Raw genomic sequence first — 14,423 nt, forward strand, 5'->3', positions numbered from 1 at the left:
AAAATCTCATTTGTCTGAGCTGATGCTTTGCCATTGTGAAGTTGCCAGTTCCCTTGGTTTGATGCGTAAGTAGGAAGGACGGGAGGTGATGACTTCTGGTTTGTCTCCTGTGTCGAAGTCTAGGATTGGTGAGCAGCTTCACCTTAGACTCAGGTTGATAGTAAGTGAACAATCAAAACATGAATGAATATTTTCAATCAAAGCCATGATTCATAATAAATTGGTTTCAGATAAGCCCCTCAGATTTATCACAGATCAGTTTCCTAAACTTGGAAATTTTAAATGATTCATCTCCTTTTAAGAATTCCTTCAATATTGTTTCATGCATCTCCTTTACCAGATATAATCCTTTGTCATTTGTTAATTAAGTTATAAGAAAGGGCAAAACAATGTTTAAGATAGAACCAATTTCCCCACCGAGGGGTTATCACAGCACATTAACACTTGACCCACCCAGAAACCACATTTCAGAGGCACCTTCTATACAGAACTGCGGGATCCTGCACCTATACTGTCAGGGTACAAAGCAGGGCTATTTCAACAGGAGGGAAATCCTGCCATCATACTGGTTCCCAGTCTACTGTGGGTATTAATGGTCTCCAGCTACTTAAGTGCAAATAATTGCAAACCAGAGCATGGCTACCTGTCTGCACTCAGAGGTGAAATGGACAGAGGAGTAGATGTCTCAAACAATGAGAAACTCTTCCCTGCACCATTCAGTGATATGCTATTTTGACCTTTATAAAAGAACTGGAAATGTTTTAGACCTTGTCTCCATTTTCTTTCTTAGCTATCTCTTGGTCCCTTTATATTAATTCATCCATTAAGACAGTGAAACTAGGGGCTGGGTTCACACATAAAATCCCAGGACTTTGGGAAGCCAAGATAAGATCACTTGAGGCCAGGAGTTTGAGACCAGTCTGGGCAACGTAGAGAGACTCCATCTCTACAAAATGAAATAAAAAATTAGCCAGTCCTGGTAGCTCACAACTGGAGTCCTAGCCATTTGAGAGACTGAAGTGACAAGATTACTTGAGCCTAGGAGTTCCAGGCTGCAATGAGTTATGACCGTGCCACTGCACTTCAGTCTGGGTGACAGAGAGAGACCCCAACTCTAAAATAAAAATTTTTCAATTTAAAATTTTAAAAAAGACAATGAAATCACATGGAGGATTAACATCTAAATTCCATACAATCACATAACAGAATATAAAAAATTCAGCCACCAACTTCTGTGGTATTGACATGCATGAAGTTCTTGCAACCTTCAGATAACACGTTCTGTGGGAGTATATTATAGCATCGTATCACAGAGAGATCTTGTATGCTTATCATGACAAACAATATCTTATGCTTATCTTCAAAATTTTTAAAAATGCCCAGCCACAGAATGTAACAAGTGAGACTGAATACTTTGGATCAATGGGATATAAAATGTGATATCAGGACAATTCTAGGACACATGATCTAAGCAGTACAATTCTACTTGTGAAGGCAACGGGACTGAATATACTGATTCTCCTCAGTCTAGTAAATAAAACTTAGTGTCAGATTTTGAAATGATTACATTTTATTCCTATTATAATTTCATAAAAACGTAAACAACTGAGGAGCTTCTGAAAGTCAAGAAGGACTTATTTTTATCATTTGATTTTGAAGTAGCTTTACTTATTACAGAACTTAACTAGGGCCCTAGAACTCAGTAAGGAGGAAGAAAGAGATGCAGTAATTGTTTAGAATAGGAATGCCTTTCACAGAGAAAGTCAAATATCTGAGTATTTTTCTTTTAAATTTAATTCATTTCTGATGGCAAAAAGTAAATATATGCTAAATGAATATTATCAATGTATGTCAACTGGTTCAACTGCAGTTCCCCTCAGCTACAACCCTCAATAAAAATTGCTTTTCTTATATCCGTTTTCTAGGTTCTGTCTATCCTAATGACTAGGGAAAGACAACTAGACAAAGTAAAGATTCAGGGTGAAGCAGACATTTTTCCTCATTTCTGCATAGCCATGTAGTCTATGAACATGAGACTCAATTTCCTGTTTGGGGAGATAGCATCAGAACTCAGGAACTACGTATGCACACCACAGGGCCCTTGTGGGTACTGAACTTGGAGCGTCAGGCAGCACAACTCACATTTGTGCAGAGAGCTACATGCCACATGCTGTTCTCTAGCTTGCTGTGCATATTTGTGGCCTTCAGCTACTCTGGTATGGATGGTTCCAAATGTGGGTAAAAATGTTAAGGATGGAAGGATTACAAACAGACATGTGGTGTTTCTCATGGATTTGAGGAGGAAAGGAGAAATTGGAAAAAGGCGAGCATACTATGATTTTAGTTTGGTTTGTCTCTGGGTCCTAAATTAGTCTAGTTCCTACGATATTCACTCTATCAAAGGATCAGCTCTGTTTTCTGATTTTTTTTCCCACAGGATTCAGTGTGGCCCAGAAGGTTACTCAAGCCCAGTCATCAGTATCCATGCCAGTGGGGAAAGCAGTCACCCTGAACTGCCAGTATGAAACAAGTTGGTGGTCATATTACCTTTTGTGGTACAAGCAATTTCCCGGCAAAGAGATGATTTTCCTTATTCACCAGGGTTCTTCTGAACAGAATGCAAGAAATGGTCGCTATTCTGTCAACTTCCAGAAAGCAGCTAGCTCCATCGCCTTAACCATTTCAGCCTTACAGCTAGAAGACTCAGCAACGTACTTCTGTGCTCTCTGGGAACTCACAGTGTTTGAAGTGATAGTAAAAGCAAAACAAAAACCCTAGGGCTCGACAAGAGAACCCTCTACTACGCATCCTTTGCTACAGGAGCCGATTTGAAGTGCACACCTGCAGATCTCAGGCAAGAGAGGGTAGTGACTGTGGTCTGTGGATTTAATCTGTGGTCTGGATCAGATGAGTTAATTCTAAGTAAAACCTCCTTCTATCTCATTTGGAAACAGGTGTTCAGAGCAACTTTCTTCTAATACTTAAATTTTTACTGAAAATAGATCATACGGAAAACGTGTAAAGTTGTCTAAAGTTGGAAAGACTTCCACATAATAAATTAAAGTGGCAGTTTCACTTAACGATGCTCACAGCAAAAATCTGGGTCTAGTTATCTTGAATCATAATAAAAATCATTTCCTTAGCCCTTCCTCTTAGGCTTTATGTCAATTAGGGTACAATCAGGGAAGCAGAACCATCATGAAAGATGTAGAATAAGAGTAATTATAAGGATTAGACCTCATGCAATTGCTGGAGCTGGTGGTTCTCAGAAGTTACTTAGTTGTTTATGTTTTTATGAAATTATAACAGGAATAAAATGTAATATTTTCAAAATCTGACATTGAGTTTTATTTACTAGGCTGAAGAGGATCAGGATATTCATTCCTATTGCCTTCACAAGTAGAATAGTACTTCTTAGATCATGTGTCCTAGAATTGTCCTGATATCACATTTCTATCCCATTGATCCAAAGTATTCAGTCTCACTTGTTAAATTCTGTGGCTGGGCATGTTTTTTATTTGTAAAATAAAGTCGTGATAAGCATGCCAGATTTCTATGTGATACAATGCCATAATCTGCTCTTACTCCTATGCAAAGCTATTGTCTTTGCATCTGGTATTGAGCCTGAATTTACTCTAGGTCAACTAGATTCACATTTGGGAAGGAGAGTTGAATGTGGACAAGAGCATGCAAAAACTGATTTGTAAAGACATTTTGGAACCCATGGTGACAGGTGGAACCCATGAGGACAAACTAAAACTTGTCTCTTACCTCCTTCAATCTCATAGTGTTGGTGACCTTCAGAAGAAATGGTGTTATTTGCTATCTTGTTCCCTGGGGACTTGGCCCAAGAAAAAGAGAAGCTGAAAGAGGACCTGGGGGCAGTGGGGGAGTTGTGAATCAACAATAAGATGAGTTAGCAGACCAGTAGCAACACGTGTGAGTTGCCACCGTTCCTGGAGCCTGGCACCTGTCTTGCACAATTTTTTTCAACTTAATAGAGAATAATATAGGGAAGGATTTTCTTAGAAATATATTTCCAGGTAGTTACGATGAGACAGTACGAAGTTACCACAATACTCCTACCTTGTAAACTTGACATCCGTATGCACCTCTTTTCATAACACTTAGCTTTCAAATAAAGACAATTTTAAAAAGCATGTTTCCTGCCAATATGATGCCACTATTCTTCACTCAACCACAAATACCCTAACCCTCTACCTCAAAGAGAATACAAAGTTCATTTATTCATCTTTGGGTGATGGTCTTTCCTCTTCTAGCTGAGTCACGCTCTCCCGTTGATATCCTGTAGTTTAGCTTCTGACATTTAACAAGATATGTGATTAACTTATTAACATATCTTTCACTATTATGTATAGACAAATGGGAGCAGAGTAAAAAATGGTTACCATGTATTTTAATATTTTCATATCACAATGAAAAGGAAATGTTTATAACAGTAGAGTCTTTTTTATCCACAAATGATCTCATGGTTGTAGCTGGTTTCCATAACTATCTCTTCCATTACCCATTTCATAATCTGTTTGTTTTCAGCAAGCACCTCCACTCACTGGTACACTTGACTTTCTATAAAACAAGCTCCTTGGTCAGGAGCAATGCTACACAGAATGCCATAAAGTTGAGTAAGGAATTCTCTAAGTCCACCACTGTGGTTTTGCCCGAAGCGTTGCAGATGTGGAAGGAAAGTCCATATTCGGAATGTCTAGGTGGAATAAAACAAAGCAAAACTTGCCAGCAGCCAGAGAAAGTTGATATATCATGTTCTGGGAAATGTCTTTAAGAATGCTTGCTGAATTCTCATCAAAATCGACAGAAGCTAAAGAGGAAAAAGTATTTTTAAAGTACTTATAAAACAAACAAAAAAAACCTCTCTAGCTAGCTTCCCATGAACATAAGAGTCTAATTTTTAAACCCTTTATCAAAAATCATTGTTAAAAAGGTGGAAAGTCAGTACACAGATTGGAAAGTTATATTTACATTGACATATTTCTGAAAAAGATTCAAATGCAGAATACATAAAAAACTTGTACAAGTCAATAAGCAATGATAAAACAATACAAATGGCCAAAACTTGAAGAGATATTTCAGAAATATGATATCTAATAGTAATAAGCATACATAAAAAGCACTTAATATAATTACTCATTAGGAAAATGAAAATGAAACCCACTGAGTGATCCTCCTGTGCCCCTTCAGCACCACAATTGTATTAATGTAGCCAGGAGGAAATGACCACGAGAGGATAATGAAAAATAGTGACTACTCCCAGGGGAAGAGATGACCAAGTAGGTTTTCTAGAAACTTCTGTTAAATTAAGTTTAGCCTAAAGCTGCCTCCTGACTTATTTTAAGCTCAAGGCAAAGGTTTCTCCATACACAGTGCCCAGTAACTTAACAGGATGCATAAACGACTACAGTCTACTCTCTACAAATCCCTAAGTTTTGGCCATAGGTGGCCAACTGTTCAAATCACGTTCAAATAAGGCAAATGCCAAGCTTTAACCAATCCATCTGTTTCTGCACCTTACTTCCTTTTTCTATAAGTCACTTTACTTTTTCTGTCCATAAATATTCTTTGACCATGTGGCAGTGCCAGAGTCTCTCTGAATCTGTTCTGGTCTGGTGGGGGGCTGCCTGAATCTCTAATCATTCTTTGCTCAATTAAACTCCTCCGGAAAATTTAATTTGTCTAAAGTTTTTCTTTTAACACTCCCATCATTGAACCACATTCGACGTAAGAAGAAAAAGCAGTAACAGGCTCCAGACTGGAACACTGAAGGAAAAGCAGGTTTTACTAGGAAAGAAGAAAGTTGATATTCATTGGCCATACTATATGTCAGGCACTATGTATACATTTCAAATTCATTGCCTAATTTAAGCATCGTACACCCTACGAGATAGGTTTTAGTGTTCCAGTTTTTCATATTTGGGAAATGAGACACAATTTTCCCTAACTTTGAAAAGCATCTCTAACTAAAGTCAAGCAGGGTGTAACATCTTAAAGGGCCCCTAAAAAGCAAAGTTTGGACTATGGAGAAGCAAACAGCCCCAAAGCAGCAGCATTGACTTTCTCAGTGAGGATGACAAGATGCCAAACCTAGGCACAAATTGCCTCAGGATCAACAGATGGAGGAAATAATCGACTAAGCATTTAAGAGTGCTGAATGTCTCAGTGAGTCTCTTCTACAGTAGTGTGCTATGAAGCGCAAGAGGGTAGAGGGAAAGATGAGATACTATTCCTTAAACACTCCAAGCGGGCTTCCATATCAAGGCCTTTGCCCACTATGCCTGCAATGCTATACACCCACTAGACTTCATGGTGTACCTCTGAACTCCTCTACGTCTTTACGCAAAGTTCGCCACCTTGTGAAGCCTTTATCGAAATCTTTCTATTATATTTTCCTTTTTTGAGAATCAGGCTCTAGCATATTCCACGCATTGAGAACTAAAGCACCAAGTTCTGAAGCACTGCCACCAGGTGTCCCGCTAAACTATTTGGTGAGGTTTACGTGGCCTCCCTGCTGCCCTCCAGTGTTCATGGGCTAAGCTATGGTGAAGCCTGGTTGCAACAGGAGCTAACATTTCTGAACCAATGTCAGTAACCTTCCCATTGTAGTGATCACGTGAGACAGGATTCAGCAGAACTAGCTGTGATTTTTTTTTTTTATTTCATTAAAAAAAAATGGTTTAGGGCTGGTTTAGGCTAATAGAATACCTTGGAAACAAAGGTTGGCATTATTGCACAAGGTGGGAAGTTTTTCTCTATGAAGTGAGAGTTTGTCTACTGCTCTGTCTTTTACTGTAATATAGAAATATCCTAAGAAGTGAGAACAAGAGTCAATGATGGATAAAAATAAGCCATTGTAGGGAACACTGTATAGCATGCTCTCTCCGTGTTATCATATACCTCCCAACCTCCCAATACAGCACCATAATGCGACTGATTTCCCGCTAACAGTAAGAAACGTGATAGAACATGGATATTTATTATAGTACATAAAATATGCTATGCAAATTGCAAAATTCCCCTCGGAAAAATACTGAATTTTATCTTGTAGATAGACTGCACTGCAATTTCAGATGGTGCCTCCCAATCCCCCAATATTTTCTATATTGAATGCATCTGGTTGAGTGCCTACGGTACAGAAATTATCGAACTAGATGATTATTCAGTTGGTGTAAAAGTAATTTCTGTTTTTTCCATTACTTATAATGTAATGGCATAACCATTACATAGGCTTGGATTGGATTTCTGGACCTACCACTCATTGGTTGAATTATCTTAAGCAAATTACTTAATAACTTTAATGCTTCAATTTCCTTATCCCTACAATGTGGATATCGATAGTACTTACTACAAAGGGTTATTTTGAGAAATAAATAAAATGACAAATGCCAATGCTTAGCCCAGTACCAACAAAAAGCTACTGGTGACTTACAGAAAAGGAAATTGAATATGAGAGAGATTAAATGTCTTGCCTGGCATTACAAAGTGTCAGAGTTGAGCCTTCCCTCCATACCTTATTTAGAGCAGATTTCTTTTCTCAACCCAAGAATAACTCTCTAACTCATTACAGTGTTATACTGTCTTTATAGAGCTTATCACTGTATAGAATTATCTTATTTTGTAAAAACTCATTTATTTAATTTCTTCTCCCTGCACTCTAGCCCCTTTTCTATCTCTTCACTACCATGTTCTCTATGCCTGGAACAATGCCTAGCACACAGGAGACACTCAATATATGTTTGTTGAATGAATGCACAAAAGGTAAAATTATGTCCAGAGTCCATGCAAATCAAATATTAATATACAAGTTTAAGCTGGATTTATGTTTGTGTTATTTATCCAGAATTGTCAAGATTTCGTCCCATAACTTTCTTAATGTAGTATTTAAATATGTAAGTGTTAAATAGTTGAATACTAGCTTTGGTTTATCTACATTGGTTTACTTTTACACTTTGGGGGAATTAATAAATAATCTTACTAAAAATTTTATCTATCAATCCCTCACTTTACTCACTGGGGAGATGAGGTGGAAAAAACTTTGAGACATTTTTCTCTGTAGTGCATGCATCTTATCTTTTATGTTGCAAAAGTTTTTCAGAGGACTCATGTATATGTATATATTTTTATGTTTTAAAAAATTCTGTGCACACACACACACACACACTCCTTACATTAGAGTAGATATACAGGCCTACTATTTCCTCAACACAGAGAAAGTAAATTGACCTTGTTTCCCTTTACTATCAGGGTAAGTGAATTTAGAATCCTCCCTTGATATATTAGGCTGTTAAGAATGATAAAGCTTGATATTACTAGTTGAGTTGTCCTGCGGCCAAAGTGGGGAGGAAGGAAACTAGGATCATGCACTCTTCCAGAAAGAGAATCTCACTGTTTACTTTCCCTGTAAGGCCGTATTTAGTTGCCAACAGGCTTGGCCTTTACCTCAGGTCAAATGTGTGGCTCTACCTTGTAGGAGTCTGTCCTACTATTATAGATAGAGGAATTCTCGCTGCCGTTAGACGTATGTCCTTCTTGGTCTGGACACTGCTCCTCCAACATGTGGGTGAATTTATCAGTGGATCAGTATTCTCCCCAGAAATGAGCTCCACAGCATGTAGGCTTTCTGAGTGATTGTGGCCATGCCTTCACTCTCCTAAGATGAAGTTATCTGAATGCTGTGATCTGGAGAAGAAACTACCTTGATTAGAATGTCTTGTTTGTCTACAGCAAAGACTTAGAACCAACCCAAATGTCCATCAGTGATAGACTGGATTAAGAAAATGTGGCACATATACACCGTGGAATACTATGCAGCCATAAAAAAGGATGAGTTTATGTCCTCGACAGGGACATGAATGAAGCTTGAAACCATCATTCTCAGCAAACTATCACAAGACCAGAAAACCAAACACTGCATGTTCTCACTCGTCAGTGGGAGTTGAACAATGAGAACACATGGACACAGGGAGGGGAACATCACACACTGGGGTCTGTCGGGGGCTGGGGGACTAGGGAAGGGATAACATTAGGAGAAAAACCTTATGTAGGTGACAGGTTGACGGGTGCAGCAAATCACCAGGGCATGTATATACCTATGTAACAAAACTGGACATTCTGCACATGTACCCCAGAACTTAAAGTATAATTAAAAAAAAAAAAAAAAAGAATGGCTTTTTTGTCTAGCAACCATCCCTAACTCTAGTCCTCATGCTTCTGAACTAGGAGTCGTTATTGAGGCTTCCAGGATTTCCTTTACCACCTATACCTTTATCTCCTTTCCTGGGAAGGAAAGCTAGAAGTTAACCATTGAGATACGTTCTAATCCTGTTCTAATTTTTCAGAACATGATTTAAATGTATGTGGAAAGTGCTGTCCCCTGATATTACTACAAACCCCATGCTGTTTCCTTTTCTTATTTCAGTTGTTCACTGGAAAGGTTCACTTCATACACAAAATACCTAGAGGTTGAATTTATATTCTGAAAAAATTAATTAATGCTCTCTTATACTATTAAATTTTCCTTGGATGTATCTTACTTCTCCAATTATATTTTGGGCTCACAGCAAACAGGGAATGTTGCTTTGTAATTTTTTTTCTTTCTTTTCCTCTCCCCTAGATGAGGCTATAGCTTTGTAATTTTTAATTCCTCAGAGCTCCTAGGAAAATTCAAAGCACAAAAATTACTGTTTAAAAACTACATGTATATTGAATCAAACTAACATTATATCTGGACTGTGACAGAAGCAAGACAGTATGATTCTTATTTACTTTTAAACAAGTTTATTGGAGTATGTTTACATTCCATAAATTCATCCATTTTGAATGTATGGTTCAATGATTTTTAATTAATAACTGATTTATGAAACTATTACCATAATCTATTTGTAAATACTTTTCAACACTCTGGAAAGATCCCTCATGCCAAACTATAGTTAATCTCTAGCCCAACTCTGGCCCCAGGCAACCAGCTTATGTCTTTATAGATAATATTACTTTTCTGAACATTTCATATAAATGGAATCACTCAATACGTAATCTTTTGTGTCTGGCTTCTTTTTCTTAAAACAGTGTTTTTGAGACTCATCTGTGTTGTAGAACATATTAGATGTTTTATTTTATTTATTTCATTTTTGCTTATTTATTTTATTTATTTATTCTTGATTTATTTTTGTTGTCAATTATCATTCATATCTTGTATGAATATGCTGCATTTTGCTTTTTCATTCACCAGCTGATGGACATTTGGGTTGTTCTCATTTTTTAGCCATTATAAAGAATATCCACAAATTAGACTTCCATTATTTTTAGAACATATCTAAGATGTAAAACATTCATAGTGCATCACAAATGTAGGTGGCATATCAGATTCCAAATATTATAAAGTCTAGAGCTAGACAGATATACGTTCTAATTCTTAATATGCCACTTAGGTAATTGACCTTGAGTGAATTATTCAATCTCCTTGAGCTTTGGGTTATTTTATGTTTGTAAATTGGAAACAGTAATGTCTCTATTGCATGACTTTCTTGTTAAATAATGTAGATAAAGAAAAAGGTAGTTTAGATGTGCACACATTTATAATTTGAGGGGGATTCAAAAGTTGTTTTTCAATGTTTGAAGATTCAAAGAAAAGTGCTTTTCCTGCCACAAATTGCCATCCCACTTGTAACTCCCTCTGAATTTGAATAATAGCAGTCCACAGTTAGGCAGTGCACTTCTGAAAGGTTGTCAGTTATCTTTGTGTTCCAGACTCATGGGGGATTTCCTCAAAGTTTATGAAGTTGGCCTGAAGAAAGCAGTTACTTCGACCCCTCTTTGTGAACCACAGGAAACTGAAAATAGGGCAGAGTGTTTCAAGGACATTTATAGGAGCTGGTCTCTGATTGGCTAGGCAACCAGATGCAGAATCCTGTTTTCTGAAGCAGAATATTTCCACAGATTTTGACTGCAAAATGTTTTTCTGCTGAGGGTACATGAGCAGGAAACATGGAGAAGAATCCTTTGGCAGCCCCATTACTGGTCCTCTGGCTTCATCTTGACTGTAAGTCCAGGGGTTACAGGAGACGTTCTCAGTCTGGGGTGATGATGAGGAAAGAGAAGGATGCAGTCAGACACTCTAGGTTTTATTTGGGGGATGTGTGAAGAAAATGCAAACTCTGTAGAGACACCAATTTCTATGTCTGGCTCTTTTTTTAATAAAACAGGCGTGAGCAGCATCCTGAACGTGGAACAAAGTCCCCAGTCACTGCATGTTCAGGAGGGAGACAGCACCAACTTCACCTGCAGCTTCCCTTCCAGCAATTTTTATGCCTTGCACTGGTACAGATGGGAAACTGCAAAAATCCCCAAGGCCTTGTTTGTAATGACTTTAAATGGGGATGAAAAGAAGAAAGGACGAGTAAGTGTCACTCTTAATACCAAGGAGGGTTACAGCTATTTGTACATCAAAGGATCCCAGCCTGAAGACTCAGCCACATACCTCTGTGCCTTTGCACAGTGCTGTTCAGGCAGCTGCAGCCCATACGCAAACCTGTGTCTGGTGTTGCACTATTACCAGCATTGACAAAGAACCATGAGTAGGATGGAAAAGACAAATCTATTGAATTACAGTTTTTGTTTTCAAGAGGATTATGCTAACATGGAAAAATAAGCATGCTAGTGATCATAGCTAACTACCACAAGAGCTAATTAAGTAAACATATTCCTTATGACAGACAGATGTCAGAGTGCTAATGAAGCATAACACACGCCCTGGTAACTGGACTGTTACTAAACAATACTAACCCCAGCTCCCAACAACACATTAACCACGTCATGGAGTCAGACCCATTGGCATGATTCTTTGGACTCATTGGCATGATCTCTTTTGGCATGATTCTGAAAGAACCCAATAGTTACTCAAATCTATCTAAAATAATCTGAGTAAATAACAGTAACATTTATCCCCTCATTGTTGCTATGTCCGGAAAACAAATTCTTCTATTATATTTTATCACAGCACAAAAGGAGCATGTCGGCATGCCCCTTCCTCACACACCTGGCATGGAAATACACATGTTTAATACCAGAACAGGTGATGCTGCCTCCTTTAATCCATTGGGGATTTTGGTTTTGCTTTAGTTCAACTTTCCCCCTACAGGAACATTTGTATTTTTATTTCTTCTCACATGTGGCTATTTTCATCTTTAAATATCACTCATAATATTATAAAGGAGCATTGATGAAGGAGCTTCACTATTAACGTGGTCTATCCCCCAGTTGTACCACGATTGTGATATTGGAAGACTCACTGAACTCTATTATCGAAGTCTCTTCATTTGTAATTTCCAGGTGTATTCAGCAGGCTGAGTGTTTGGTGCTCTGCTCCTTTTGCAGGTTTCCAAACAACCCACCAGTTTAAGGTCCCATTGGTACTCTAGAGGCGTATAATTCCGAGATTTCTTGGGGGTTGTTAAGATGAAGTAACTTGTTTCTGGGCTTCCTCATCTAAAAGCTAGAATTTCAACTTTCTCTGAACAGCTACATTAATAATTATTTATCCAGCTCCTGTCCAGTTTCCTAATATGCTGCTATTGCACTTTCTCTCTCTTTTCTGGATTTATGTTTTTTAAAAATCTCATTGTTGTTATTATCACATATTTAGGAAAAAAGCTGATACATTTTGAGAATAATGATGGAGTGTATACAAATCTTTCAGACTGGACCCTTTTAGAGATATATACGTAGAGAGAGAAATAGTTTTTCAAAATTTATTCACAAGGTGGTAATGAATCTATTTGACTATCAGATTGGAAGTGGCTAAATTTGTAATACTATTTGAACATATATGGAATCGGAAGGGTATAGCACAGGACTGAGTGCAGAGAAGCTGTGGTTCATTGTACACTAGTGTTGGTGGAGAAGAACTACACAAAAGAAGACTGATCACTGTTCCAGCTGGTAGTGGAAACCAGTTCCCAAACCATCTCTCCATTATTAATGGCATAAAGATCAATGGAAGAATTTCTAATATCTCCAGCAATGATCTTGAGGCTTGAACTAACTCTAAATTGGTAGAATCAAAAGGCTTGGGTAAAATAAAAGATGAATGTGTGACTCATTTGTGTGTGGCTGCAACACAATGCCTCACAGTCTCCTGCATGTCAAAGCACGCATACAAATTAATTACATTCATACCACACTTCAGTGTGGAATGACGCTGCTTGAAACCAGCCTATGAGTCCAGTTTCCTTGAGAACTCTGCCTGCATTAAGCCAGGATGAGATAGAGATCATCCCAACCACACCATCGAGAAAAATGTAAATCTGTAGTGCACGGTCCTTACAAAAATATCCCTATCTTTATGAAAGCTGTATGTAACCAACTAAACATGGACCAAAATTTTCAGTCTCTTTGGATTCCAAAACTGATCTGAAATTGAAAAGAATGTGTTAAATTCTGATTATTTGTAGAGACACAGACAGGCATGTTCTTGTAAATTTTGTTAGTTTAGCCACGTGGAATGGGAAGAGTGAGTGAAATATAAAAATCATGTTAAATGAGAGACACAGATCTCTGTTGATTGCAGGGCCCCAACCTGAGCAATCAGCCACGTGCTCCTGTGCTGTGGTAGCACAGAGCTCTTGTTAGCTCTGATCATTGCCACCACGTCTTCTGTGCCAGTGCAGAAGCACAAGGATGGCTTTTGAAAAGAAGTTTGGTGAAACCGGCAGATGCTTCAGGTCAAGCTATTAGAGACTAGCAGAGATCAGACGGAGGAAGCGTACATTTTCATTGTTGATTTCTCACAAGTTCTCAAAAAGACTATTTTTCATTGCACTCCAGAGCTTTTGTGGCTTGCTGAGTAACAAACTATTCTACAACTCACTTAAGCAAGTGCCATTTTACTATCTCATGACACTTCTGCTCCTTGTGATGTTGACTGCAGCTAGAGTCCTCTGGGAGCTTGCCTGACTAGAACCCCTGGAGCTCACTGCCGTACCTGGAGCTTTGGTGGGAATGTGGAAGGCTGGGCTCATCTCTCATCCCAACTATTCTCAGGGCTTTCATTACACATGGCCTCTGCATGTGGTCTCTCCTCAAGATCTCTCTAGGGTACAACTTACCTGGTGGCTCAGAGCTTCCAATATTACAAAAGTGGAAGGTGTCAGGCATTTTTAATGTTTAGGCCAGAACTGCCACAATATTATTTCTACTGCATTCTCATGCACACATAAGAACCATGAATGTGACGTTACTTGGAAAAGGGGCCTCTGTAAATATAATTAAAACTGAGTCACGGAGCCAGCCCAGACTCGACATAGCAGGGAACTACACAAGGGCATGAATATCAGAAGCAGGATTTTGGGGGCATCTTTGGACACTAACTCCCACAAGAGCTAACTAAGTAAACATGC

At 38.3% G+C, this 14,423-nt stretch overlaps 8 gene segments (V, D, J or C); all 8 read left to right on the plus strand.

Moving 5' to 3' along the window:
- Nucleotides 1-14,423, plus strand: part of LOC112629379 — an 881,832-nt gene that overhangs the window by 446,771 nt on the left and 420,638 nt on the right.
- LOC112629380 overlaps nt 1-14,423 on the plus strand; it is a 766,638-nt gene that overhangs the window by 358,369 nt on the left and 393,846 nt on the right.
- Nucleotides 1-14,423, plus strand: part of LOC112629366 — a 772,346-nt gene that overhangs the window by 316,824 nt on the left and 441,099 nt on the right.
- The window catches only part of LOC112629369, a 661,469-nt gene that overhangs the window by 240,959 nt on the left and 406,087 nt on the right, over nt 1-14,423 (plus strand).
- LOC112629376 overlaps nt 1-14,423 on the plus strand; it is a 484,771-nt gene that overhangs the window by 80,576 nt on the left and 389,772 nt on the right.
- LOC112629375 overlaps nt 1-14,423 on the plus strand; it is a 451,949-nt gene that overhangs the window by 64,774 nt on the left and 372,752 nt on the right.
- Nucleotides 1-14,423, plus strand: part of LOC112629378 — a 416,220-nt gene that overhangs the window by 16,912 nt on the left and 384,885 nt on the right.
- LOC112629374 lies at nt 10,977-12,378 on the plus strand. The segment is given in 2 exon segments: nt 10,977-11,068; nt 11,232-12,378. Coding segments are annotated over 2 exon segments (414 nt in total).

The sequence above is a fragment of the Theropithecus gelada genome, chromosome 7b (assembly GCF_003255815.1).
Source record: "Theropithecus gelada isolate Dixy chromosome 7b, Tgel_1.0, whole genome shotgun sequence".
Taxonomy (NCBI): domain Eukaryota; kingdom Metazoa; phylum Chordata; class Mammalia; order Primates; family Cercopithecidae; genus Theropithecus; species Theropithecus gelada.